The 12,285-nt window shown below is 46.3% G+C and overlaps 1 protein-coding gene across 9 annotated transcripts in view; it reads left to right on the top strand.

The window, feature by feature from the left end:
- Nucleotides 1-12,285, top strand: part of RASAL2 (RAS protein activator like 2) — a 153,655-nt gene that overhangs the window by 64,709 nt on the left and 76,661 nt on the right. For all 9 annotated transcript variants that reach the window (XM_048943785.1, XM_048943783.1, XM_048943782.1 and 6 more), the window contains exons 2-3: nt 4,278-4,405; nt 10,328-10,451. In XM_048943785.1, the coding sequence (XP_048799742.1) occupies nt 4,278-4,405; nt 10,328-10,451 (252 nt within the window). The remainder of the gene's footprint in view (nt 1-4,277; nt 4,406-10,327; nt 10,452-12,285) is intronic.

Genomic DNA, 12,285 nt, shown 5'->3' with positions numbered 1-12,285 from the left:
CTGAGTCCCGATCTCAGACAACAGCATTTACCTATAGCTCTGAGTCCGGTCTCTATGGCAAGTACATAAACCATCATCATGGAAACACTGACACCGGGTGGGTAGACCTGTTGTCAGGAGGTGTTAGGGCGCCTTCTAATCTTCTGTGTGTTCAAGCTTGGCCGCTCCGTTAGTTACTCAGCTGCTTGGCAGCTCCGTGCTGGAAACACGAGGAGCAGAATACAGACCCTAATAAAGTTGATGAACATTTGGCAAGTACTTCAGTAAGCCCTCAGTTTCACCACAGGAAGATCTTGGCTCAGAAAAGGGGCTTTGACTCATGCCAGGGGTGCTCTTGTCATCACTGGGATGGAGGTTTGCTTTTCTGTGTTTATTGATAGCAGGGAGAGTGCTTTTTGGCAAAAGAAACCGAAAATGTGAATTATGTCATTTTGCTGCTTTTAATGTAGATTCCTTGGCCCAATTTTTGCAAATTCTGTCTTTCTCGCTTCTCCTGAAGAGAAGATGCCCCCCTTCTGGTAGTGGCAGAGCTGCTGGGGGCTCAATGCTGCTGAAACATTTGACGTCGCTCGGAAATAATTCTCCAATCCTGCTCATTGAATCCTGCATTTTGGAAAGTGTTCTCCACTTGTGAATGCTCTTGCAAGTGTTGTCGTTGCGTAGTTGCAGTGGAAGATTCAGTAACGTTCCCATCTGATAGCACTGGTACTACTCCCTCAACTGCCATCAGTTTTCATAAATTGCCTTATTCCTCTCTGCAGGATCAGCCTGGCACTGGCTCTGTCTTTCCATCTTCCTTCTCCCAGCACCAATCAACACCTCTTTTCGATATGCGGTTGCAGTATGGCTGTTCCTTCCCCCACTATTTTCTCTCTTTATAAGCTCTGTAGTTAATAATAAGGTACAAGTTGTCATTTGGCTGAGAGAATGGGAGCTTTGTGGATATTTATAACGTGCCTCGTGGCATTTCAGAGCCCTGAGGAAAAACGGCACAGTTTCAGCTCTTCAGCTGTGTCGGATGTGGCAGGCGGGCAGCAGCACTGCTCAGTTCAGCAGGGAGCAGGGACAGAGAACGGGGTTTCTTCCAAGCTGTTACTTAATTGATATTAGCATTTGAAGGCACATAAGGCATGACCTCTCATCCTGTGTGTAGTCTGATTCTGCCTTCCTGAATGCCTCATTGTACTGATGCAGAAGGAGAAGGTTTGCATCAGACCAGAGAAATGTATATCTCAGCAGTGCTTGCATGCCCAGGTGTGTGGCTGCATGAGCCCATCCCACCCAAACACCTGCAGACTCAGAGCTCTCAGTTGCTCCTCCCGCATCTCTTTTAGTACATTCATTAGTGAGTTGCTTTCTAACACCTGAGCTTGTATGAACCAACGGTGCTGTATGAGATGAAAGACAACGATCCCAAGGTGTGAAATGGCAGCCTTGATAAAGGAATAAGAATGGTGAGGCAGTGGCACAGGCTGCCCAGAGAGGTGGTGGTGCCCCATCCCCACAGACAGCCAAGGTCAGGCTGGATGCGCTGTGAGCACTGATGGAGCTGTGGGTGTCCCTGCTCAGTGCAGGGACTGGGACCAGATGGCCTTTAAGAGTCCATTCCAACTCAAACAATTCCATGATTTTCAACCTTTCCCTAAAGCAATACCAGATACATGTGGACTTCTTGCTGTTACCTCCCCTTAGTGATCAGATCAGTGCTGCTAAATCAGTTTTATGGGGCATTAGTGGCAGAGATTGGTAGGTTTTATTGCATTCACGTTGGGGCCAAGAATCTAAAGTGAAAACCAAAGATGAAGAACTCTGGAAAACAAAATGGGCTTTGTGAAGCAACCAAGCGTATATGTGATACTCTGCAAAGTCCACAGGAGTTTTCAGTTTGAACTTGTGAAGTATTTCAGAGTAAGGTTTGAAGTTATAGCTGTTGGCAGAGGTTGGCTGCTCGGGTAGAGAAGGACTGAAATAGGGCAGGGAGGCTGCTAGGTACGAGTGCATTGAAGCTTGTAGTTGTTGCAGACAGCTTCCTTACGCATTCAGCTCCCTGATTTGCAAGATGGGCTTCCAGCATCTGAGAGGGGAGAGGACCAGAGGTACCTAATGCTTTGGACAGTCATTTACCACCAGTCACCTCTCTGCTGGGGAAGGTGGCCTTGGTCAGCCTGCAGGGCTGCCAGGCTGTGTCCTGGCATGTGTTTGGAAGGCCGCTGACACACGAGATATTAAAGCTGCAGCATGCTCCAGCAGTGACTGACAGCTGCAGACACCGAGGTGGCATGCTGTGCTGCCAGCAGTCTCCTCCAGCATGGCCAGCCTGCTTGGCAGGGAGCTGAGGCTGGCCTGCTGCACCCAATGACTCATTGGAGTCCGGGAGCTGTTACTGCAGTTGGAAGGAGCCATTCTGTTCTTTAATCCTTCTGTGCAGCCCGTAGATCGATTGGATGGTTCAGTGCCAAAGCTTCTAGTTAGCAGAAGCCATAAATCAAAAGTTTTCTGAGGCTGGGCAAGCTGTGAGTGTAGTAGGCTGTGTGCTGGAGCTGGTGGTTCAGAAGGGTTTTGCAGTGTCTTGAGAAAGGCAGCCCCAAAACAGGTTGCTCACTTACCACACTTCTCCATCCCTTTTTCCCTGATCTTGTGCTTCTCTTCCTAAAGGACTGCATCCCAAGATTTGTTGCACACTCCTGGCTGAGGTTTTCCTCATTCTGTCAGGCTGCTGCTCCTCACTTGGGCTCCTTCAGCATAGGGAGGCTGCACAGGAACCGTGGTGGCTTCCCCAAGCCCTGCTTTTGCCTACACAGACGTTTGGGTACGCTGGACCTGTGCAGTGCTGCTTGTGGCTGCTGGAAAGCAGGAATTGGTTGGTGTGGTGCAGGGCCTGCCTTCTGAGCATCCCTCCTAACAGCAAGGAAACAGAGATTTCAGTTCAGTTATTCGGTCACCCATTCTGTGCCTTTTCCTGCTTAAAGGTATTGGATTGCACACTTCAGGTAATCCTCTGAGCAGCCACAAAATCTTAATGCAAAATCCTAACGCAATGTGAGCAGGGAACTGTGTACCGAGAGCTTAATTCTCTAGTTTTCCAAGTGGTCCCTGAGACAAAGCTGCTGTGAGTAGGTGGAGAGCACGGAGATGTCGCAGCTCTGTTAGTAACGAAGTGGGATTTGAAACGTGGGTTCCCTTGCAGGCGGCGGGTGCCTGAGGATTCAGTGGCCTCTAGTGGTGAATGCACGCAGTACGTATGGCAAGCATTGTCCTTAGCCGTGTGCGAACGCTGTGGAACTCTGAGCAGGATTTATTTCAACACTCGTTTTGCCTTACGGGTTCCTAAAACGTGGGGGCTGCTGGCTTTCTGCAGAGCAAGTGTTAGAGTTAGGGTATGGTTAGGCTGAGTTAGAGTTAGGCTGCAGTTGGACTTAAGGACCCTTCCAACCTGAGTAATTCTATGATTCTGTGAGTGTAATGGGGCAGTGCTGCTTTCTGCAGCGTTATCCCCCTGGCAGTAGCTCAGCAAGCTGCAGAGCTGGGTCAGAGAGCTGCCCAGGTTGTAGTCAGTGTGCCCAGCTGCCTAGCAGCTCTGGCTCAGGGCTCACCTGCTTGGCAGTGCCACCTGCACAGCTGCCACGCTTCTGTCTGCATTCTCACTTCTGGTCCTGGAGGAAAATTCCCATAGTGAGAGGCTCAACGAGGTGTGGAGCTCAAGGCTGAGTCTTGAGGCAAATTGACTTTTCAGCTTTTTGTCACCACTGTGGTTGTGGCTGGATGGAAATGCTGGAAGACTGCTGTCTGTCACGATTTAATCTGACAGCTTCCCTGCTGAAAGGATGTCAGGAAGCCCTTCCCAATTCAGTATCATCCCCCTGAGATTTCCCTCCTTTCTTTGTGCCTCCTGCCTTGCTCTCCATCTCCGTTCCCGTGTCTCTCTGCCCTCAGTCTCATATAGGTTTATTAAGATGCAGAGGACATCCAGGGTCTACGTTTCTCAAAAGGAAGCAGAGTTTGCGTGCAGATTGTCACTCTTTGCTTTTGGTTGGAATGCGAGAGCATTCATATTCTTCTCAGGTATTGCTATTTTCATAAGCTGTGCTGTAGATACGTATAAGTATTCATGGTGTGCCTCATACTGCCTTCCACGGTGCCTCCCAAGATGAGCAGTTTGTCTTTTAACGTGCTGATGCTAAGTACAGCTCACTGCTCTGCTGCAGAGTTACAGAGCTGAAGGAGGGCGGCTAATGAGACAGGCTAATGATGCTAGGATCCCCATTCTGTGTTCACAGATGTAAAAGGACCACCTACACACAGGCTGTCCTGCGGCCAGTCCCCCTACACCGAAACAACGACATGGGAGAGGAAGTACTGCATCCTGACTGACAGCCAGCTGGTGCTGCTCAACAGGGAGAAGGAGGTGAGAGAACACACGTCGGCCTTCTGTGGTAACACAGGAAGGCAGCTTTCTTCACCTCTCTTTTTTTTTTTCTTCTTTTCTTTAGTTGCTCACAAGTCAAATCGAGTGTGTGAATGGGAGAGCTAACCAGTTCTGTGCATATAGCTGGCATGGCATGCAGAGTTACAAAGCAGCTGGCCCAGGTGTTGCGCAGAACAAAATGCATCCACTGTGCATCCACTGCTCCCTGCTTGAATTTTAGGCCCAGCATTTCAGCCTGCCACTGCATTTCTCTGTGCTAGCTCTGCTTTTAATGGTAGCTAAAGCCACCATGACTACCTAAACTTCACATCAATGCAGACGTAAGCTTGTAAAAGTGTGCTGTTGGTGCCTGTGTTTTGGAGTGCAGAGCAGAGGAAGTATGCAACCTTTGTGCTCTGCAGTCATTTTGCTGCTGTCAGAAGGTAAATTGTTTGAGATAAGGGTTTGCCTTCTGTCCTGCTAAATCTAGCAAATAGGATTGAGTGGCCCTTGGTGTGGAATACTCAAACCTATTGCAACCTTTGCTTTAATTATAAAATTACTGTGTGTATGTGTATATAGCATGTAGGACTTGGCATTGTGCCTTGGTATGAAGGTCATGTCAATATGGTTAAAGAATAGGCATATTTTAGTTGTCTGAAGCGTTGTGAGCAAACAAATGGTGATAAGTCCTTTCTCAAGCATGCATCTCGGTATGGTTTTTCTTGTTGTGTTTAATGTCTACAGGCTCTCGCAAATACAGGAGCTTGAGAAGTTGATAATGTTCCTGGGTTTGTTTGCTTAATTACTCTGCTATAGATTTGCTGTTTAAATATTTCAGGAAGAGCTACAAAGTAGGAACGATTTCAGATTATTGAAATAGACTTTATTGTATATAAATGTCTATGAATTTTAATCTAATACCATGGTTTCCTGCATTTGGAAATGGCCTGGATTCTTTGAAAGCTGAGAGCGTGAGACCCGTTCCCGGTGTAGCACTAAGCATTATCCATCTTGAGCTTTGATTAGGTGTGCTTATAAGGGCTGAAGCATTTCCCTGCATGGGGAGAGTGGGAGGAAAAGGTTTAGAGGACGACTTGTGTTATTAGAATGGAACAGCATCAATGCTAATTTGTAGGAGAGGTAATCAAACGCAGGGAAAATTGAAGACCCATGTCATAATATTTGTTTACTACATAATTCTTTTTCTAGTCTGACAGGAATGTCACCTAAGGAATTAAGGTATCTCCTAAAGAAACTTAAGCGCACGAGAAGTATTCCTAAAGCTGTGCTATACCAGCACAGCTGGGCTAAAAGGATGCATCTCATTAAGAGATGCATTAAGGAGCATAATTGAAAAAAAACACTGGCTCGTATCAGCAATAATTATCTGAAGGTGGTAACCATGCTCTTAAGGGTTGTTAATTTTCCTTACCACTTACAGTTAAAACATTTTGCCAGGAGTCAGATGAGCCTCTTGCTTAGATCCTGAGGAGTAAATATGGGAACTCTGAAGCATCGCTGATGTGAAGTCATTACATGTGGTATTTAAATGCACTTTGTTTTTGCCTGTTTTCTCCTAGAAGCTGGAGAAATGCCACGTTGGGGCATATGCAGCGTGGGTTTTAAGTATAGTAAAGGAAACCTTTGTAACGTGCTCTCAAAGGAGTCTGCCAGCAATATCACAATGAGAAATAACTTGTTTTGGAGAATGCTGTGTGCAGATGAGCCAGGCAGACATGCCTTTGGTGCAGGTGTGACTCCACATGCTGATAATATGATTTGTTTCAGAAGTTGGAGACAGATTGGCCGTTCTGATTTCAAAGTAATTTGGGACTGTTCTAAGTGAAGGGGAAAAGGGAACTTCTAGCAGGCACAAGTGCTTGTGGGAAAATAAAAGGTTGTTTTAATCTAGAAATCTGTACATACGGCAGTGTACATGCAAGCCCTTAAAGAAATATAACAGCTACACTGGTAGAAATGCTGGTTGAGGCATGGAACTGATGCTCTGCATTTGCAGCTTTAATGCCTCCCAAGCAGAGGCATCCCTTACGGCTTTCCTGGAGAAGGGCAGCAGCGTAGTGCCTTATACATGGTGAGTCACTGGGAGGGAAAAGGCCCTGTGGCATGGGGTCTCCAGGCAGGACAGGACAGAGAGCTGTGAGGTTGGGAAGAACTGAATGATGAAGTGTGCAGGAGAATGGGAAAGAGCCCCTGGGTGGGATCCCAGATACCACCTTCCTAAGCAAGGGAAGGGGTTAAAGGTGTGAGGAAAGGGGGGGGGTGAGGAGAAGCACAAAATGCAGAAAACAGATTCTTAGAGTAAAATGATATTTAGAGTGAAATTGTTGGAACGGTGATCCTGGAGAATGGTTTTTGTTAACCTAAAGTGAGGCAAGAGGAAGATGGAGAGGTTCCTGCTCTGAATGTGAAAACTGCTGGTAGAGCAGGTCGGTCAGATTTTCTTTGGACTGTTGACGAGGATCTTAGAAACAGTGTGAGGAACAGAATGATACAAATCTGTAAGGGGATGGGTGGGAGGGAAGAAGGAAGAGATGCTAACAGCAGTGCCCTCCCAACTGCACAGAGCACTTGTGTCATCTCAAAGCCGGCATAATGTGAACATGGTGTGGGGCATCTGAGGTATCTCCTCGTATTTTCTGTGCATCTGCTTTGTTCTTTCACAGAACAGGAATCTAAGAAGCTCATCTCATGTGGAATTGAAAGGGAACAGGAATGTTTGATGTTTATGGTACTTAGTAGAATCATTATACAAGCGTGTATGGAAAGCCAAAAGGTAGGAAAACATGTACAGCATGTGAAGAGGTAAAGAAAGGATGTCTTAATTGCTTCGGATAACTGCTAAAATGGTTTCCTTTCAGTTAAAATGCAGCATCATGCATTGTGCAGTCTTTTATTTTAAGGCTGAGAGAACAGAATAAAAGTAAACCAGGGAGTAAGAAACCTTTTTTCTTGTAGCACCCTCTCTGCCCACTCCCACACAGATTTATTGACAAGGCTGTTTGGACAGTGTGTGCAGACAGACTGGCACTGTGCAAGCACAACAGTAGGTTGGGAAACAGAGAAATTTGGTCCAACTTGGTCCAAAAATATCTGTAATTGCTTAGACAAAAATAGGCTGAGAGTATCACTGTGTGCAGCATAGGTAAATATTAATTACTTGTCAGTTCATCAACTTCATAAAATGAAATAGGTGAGATTGCAGAATGAAGATTATTAATGAAGGGGAGAGACTGAGACCTAAAAAGTAGAAAGAAAATGAGCACCTGTAGGGGCATGAGGGACGACTTAGCAAATAAGGAGGCTTGAGTGACAGATGTGCAATTACTAGAACATCTTGTGGTGTGGCAACACCTAGCAGCATCTTCCAAGACTAGGAGAACAGGTCTAGGCTGATTCTCACTTACAAATCAGTGTTTCTTTTTTATATGAGGAGGACAATTTCCCACTGTCAGGAGTGTGGATGTTTTCAGTGTTGGTGCAACCTGTTCCATAGGCAAGAGCTGTGAGCACCCACTTCTAAAGAAGGCACCATACAGAGTGCCTGCAAAAACAGAGGCATTGAAACAGGAAAAGGGAATGAGTCAGTATCTCTGATCAGCAGTTTCTGATAGATAACCCATTGCACAGCACTTTCATGAGGGATGTGACAAATGAGTACATCTGGGTTTGGGCTGCTTTTGGGTTAGTCACAGTCTGTAACTTGGCTGCTGTCCTGCAGAATCCTTCAGTTTTGCATTCAGCTGCAAATGCAAATCTCTTATCACTGTGATAGGCTCTTCCCTTTTCTCCCCCACACCCCAGGCCTCACCTTTTTAGTACCGCAAATCCGATATGCCCATAAATATGAGTTTGTCGAAGCTCAACTCAGGCATAAGACTTGTTTCAATTACCAAATGAGTTTAATTACTTGTCTCCCAAGGTCCCCAAGAAATGCTTATCAACATTTTTAAAGTGGATTCTTAAGTCGGGATTTTAGCCAGCTTCTAACTTTCTCAAGGAAGGCAAAAACTAAAGTGAAGAGCTTTATCATTAAGTAACTGTCGATGTGATTCCTAACTTCCTCATTATTAATTCAGAAGAGGCTGTGAATTTTCAAGTTTTTTGGTCTTTCCAAGTCTGAAAAAAAAATCTGTCTGCAATGGAGAAGCTCTTTTCTGTCTACTTCTGTTCTTTTTTTAAAGCTCCCAGCTTACTTTAAGTGGTATTAAACGCTTGTGATGCTGTTCCTCTGTTTCATCTGAAATCTCTCCATCATCAGACTAGAAATCCCAGGAACAAGGTTTATACTTAAGAAGCGTGTTCAGCAGCAGGTGAGCTGTGATGCTATTTGAGAGATGAAAGCCTGAGCTGTGAACCTGCCCTTGTTACATTTTGGAAATCACCGGTGAAACATGGTCAGGGTTGTCAGGATTGTCAGCAAGCCAGAGCAGGGCTGGGCCATTTGGTGTTGCTGAAGGCTCAGCAGGTCAAAGAGCAGGCAGCAAAGCTGCACAAAAACCTGCTGGCAGCCTGAAGTGCTGCTGGAGCCCTGACTTTGTAATGCGTAGTGGTTCTCCTCAGTCCTGGTGCAGTATTGCTCCTGACGCAGCTTGCAGAATTCCCTAGTGAAATAATAGTATCAGGTGTTTCTCAAGGCACTTTAACAAAAGCAGTCTTTTCCTGGTGAGGACTGTTCTGCACCAGATGAGTGTTACTGCACCAGTGCCCCTCCTTTGGTGTGAAACGCAGCCAGGTTTTCCTGTTCCAGGCGGCTGGTGAGTACAAGAAGGTGCTGTGGCTTAGGGGCAGGACCTCAACCCTCAGACACTCTTCCTGCTAATGGCTCAGGTCCTTTCTGAAGATAAATCCTATCTCTGGTATGCAGCGGTTGGTTTGCTTCTGGCACCGGCTGCAGTGCACTGCGGCCTGTTTGCTTTTCCCAAGGACGCAAAAAACAGCATGGGCTGAGCCACCAACCTCCTCCTTGACACTGGCAGCAAGCTGTTCCCTGCCCCAGGCTATCCTACCGGCCACTGTCACTCTTCTTACACATTGCTAGCAGAGTGCTTCAAGCCAGCCCTTCACCTCACTGGATTAAAGGAATGTTTCTGTCATCCTGTGCCAGAAAGAGAGCAAAGGTACTGAAGGAGGGCACTTAAAAGAAAAGGGACTGCATGAATTTCTCTGTTAAAAGTTGGATGGTGGAGAAGTCTACCCCACAGGAGCTGCATAAGTGTGGGCATAGCGTAGGTTCAACGAGTTCCCTGAGCAAGGTGCAGCACCTCAGTGCTTCTAGGATGTGCTGCATCCCTCCAAAAACGTGCTCTGAAGAACAGAGAGTGTGCCAAAGGGAGAGGCACCAAGTGGTGTCTCTAGATGCAACCTGAAAATCTAACCTGTGACCTTCATTGAATGAGTGTAGCATAAACTTAACAAAACTACTCTGTTTGAGCTCAGATTGTTTAGCAAAGGAGCTGCTGTAAATATGTACCAACAAAGAGAGTGGCCACGGCAGAGTTAACCGCTGGGGATTTGGGAAACGTGTTTTTAAAAATGAGCACTGTTTGAAGGAGACAAATAGACTGGCAATAGTGACAAACAGCATTCTCTTAAGGTCATTTTTAATGCTAAGTGCATGAAAGTCAGGAAATGCCAGAACCAGTTTGTGAGAGGCAGTGTAGTTTCTAAAATAGTGCAGCGTCTCATGCATCTTTTACAGCCTTCAGTACAAATATGATGTGGGTGGCAGCCCTGCCTGCAGCAGGCAGCTGGAGCTAGGTGAGCTTCAAGGTCCCTTCCAACCCAAGCTGTTCTGCAATTCCAGATGAATGCTCGTTTTTATTTGCTACTAATACTCTGCTTGGGAAATGATGCTCTCAGCGGGGTTGCAGGCTAACAGCTGTCTGCTTTTTCCCTTAGGTGCCCACCGAGGGGTTGCAGGAACCTCAGGATGCCACCAAAGGCCGCTGCCTGCGCCGCACGGTGAGCGTGCCCTCCGAGGGCCAGTTCCCTGAGTACCCACCAGATGGGGCCTCCAAGCTGGGTAAGTGAACCGCAGCGGATGGGCTTTAATTTCTAGCCACGTGCTTCCCGGGCAGCATCTCTGTGCAGCAGCCCGCAGAGGTCGGCACCTTGCAGCCAGGCGCTGTCTGTGCCTGCCTGCCTGCCAAGGGATTTGCACAGCAGGGGTAATGTCACTGAGGCTGTGTGGGGTGCTGGAGAAGCTGGGCTGCTGTGGGACACGTGCAGGCTTGTAACTGTGTGTGTGAGGGTACTGATAGTGCTGTGGCAGTGCGACAGGAATACATCTTCTGCTGGTAGCTGAAGGTGTTTTTGCTGTGACATTAGCTTCCCAAGTCCAGTCCAGGGTTTTTCTCCCTTCCTTATTCCAGACCGTATCTGGCTGCATAAAGCATCGTTGCAGCCCTTGCCAAGGCACTGAGTTAGGGGAGGCAGCAGCCGCCACACGCAGAGGAATTCTTATTTTCGTTCCCCATTCATGCAAAAAATTGCCTAGGCATAAGCTGTGAGCTACTGATAGGAGCTAGGAGCGATCCTTCTTTAGTTCATCTCTGCAATATCAATCCTTAGAGAGGCGGAGCTGTAACAAAAACTATTTGTATGCCTTTAAACAGTACACCAGCTGTGATTACATTGTTATCAGAGGTGAAGAGCGGGTAAGGTATTTTTCATTTCATAGGCTCATGTGTGTTTTATACCAAAGAATTTTATTTTCTAAGTATATTACACTCAAGTCATTAGAAGAGAAACTACTGTGAAGCTAAGCATGGAGAATCCCACTCTTCTGGCTAGTTAATTAACAGATTGCAAGTGTAGCACTTATTTGTTCAAACTTGCTTGTAGCACTACCTAACCCTTCCTTATCTGGGGGAGGAAGATAGGGATGTTTTTTGTTTTGTTTTGTTTGACTCACGGATTAGGAGTCTGAGAAGAAAGAGGCAGGTCAGTGATTTAGGGAGGGAAATTGCAAAATACTTGGGAATGAGAGAGGTAAACATAACTCCTATTGGATTTTTTTGTGGCATTTCAAATGCAGTGCAAAATGATCATCTTGTTTTGTTGTATGAACAAATATTCATTCTTGTTTGGAAGTAAAAGCAGCATTAAGCACATTTACATTGTGCTCCAGGCAAAGTACCTGCTCCAGGTGTGTGGCTGGTGGGATGGCAGGGGAATCACATCTAGCACAGCTGTGCTAGGCAACGAGCATTGTTTACAGCTTTGCAAGTTAGACAGAACTCTAAAATCCAGGGGATTCCAGTGCTTACTTTTTCTGTACTGTGTGCAAAAAATACGGAGAAGAATTTATAGGCTTCACTGAGCATCTGAATAGGTTAAGATTCAAGTGTAATATTTTAGCACGTAACCTCTCAGCCTTCATTTTTCTTCAGATGCTGTAGGGATTAGGTGGCTGTGCTGTTTGGGGACGTGCATTACAGTGTATTTTGTGACTACTTTAGATGCGTGCCACATCTTGTAGTGTGCTATTCAGTGAATGCCTGGCAGGAATCTATTAAAAGCACAAGGGAAACCCATATCCACATCATCTTTTCCATATGAGAACATTAGCAAATGGAAACATCAACAAAGCATGTAACTAAAGGAAGGGGACATGCAGTGGGTGGGGAGGAAGAAAGTCATGAGCTGAGAAAAATGCAGTGATGTCCTGTCTGTGAGAAGGGATAGGAGTAAGTGGGAGGGATGGCCACGCATAATTTGATAGCAGCACCCTAACTGAGGTTCCTTTGTCTTCACATCCTGGTTACAGGTGCCTCATACCATGATTACACCTTGCTAATAAAGAATGTGGGCTGGTAGGGAGAGCACTGGGGGTGGTTTTGTATCAAGATGTGAAG

The sequence above is a fragment of the Lagopus muta genome, chromosome 5, assembly GCF_023343835.1.
Source record: "Lagopus muta isolate bLagMut1 chromosome 5, bLagMut1 primary, whole genome shotgun sequence".
NCBI lineage: Eukaryota > Metazoa > Chordata > Aves > Galliformes > Phasianidae > Lagopus > Lagopus muta.
The sequence above is the reverse complement of the archived record's forward strand: the minus strand, read 5'-3'. Positions and strand labels throughout refer to the sequence as shown.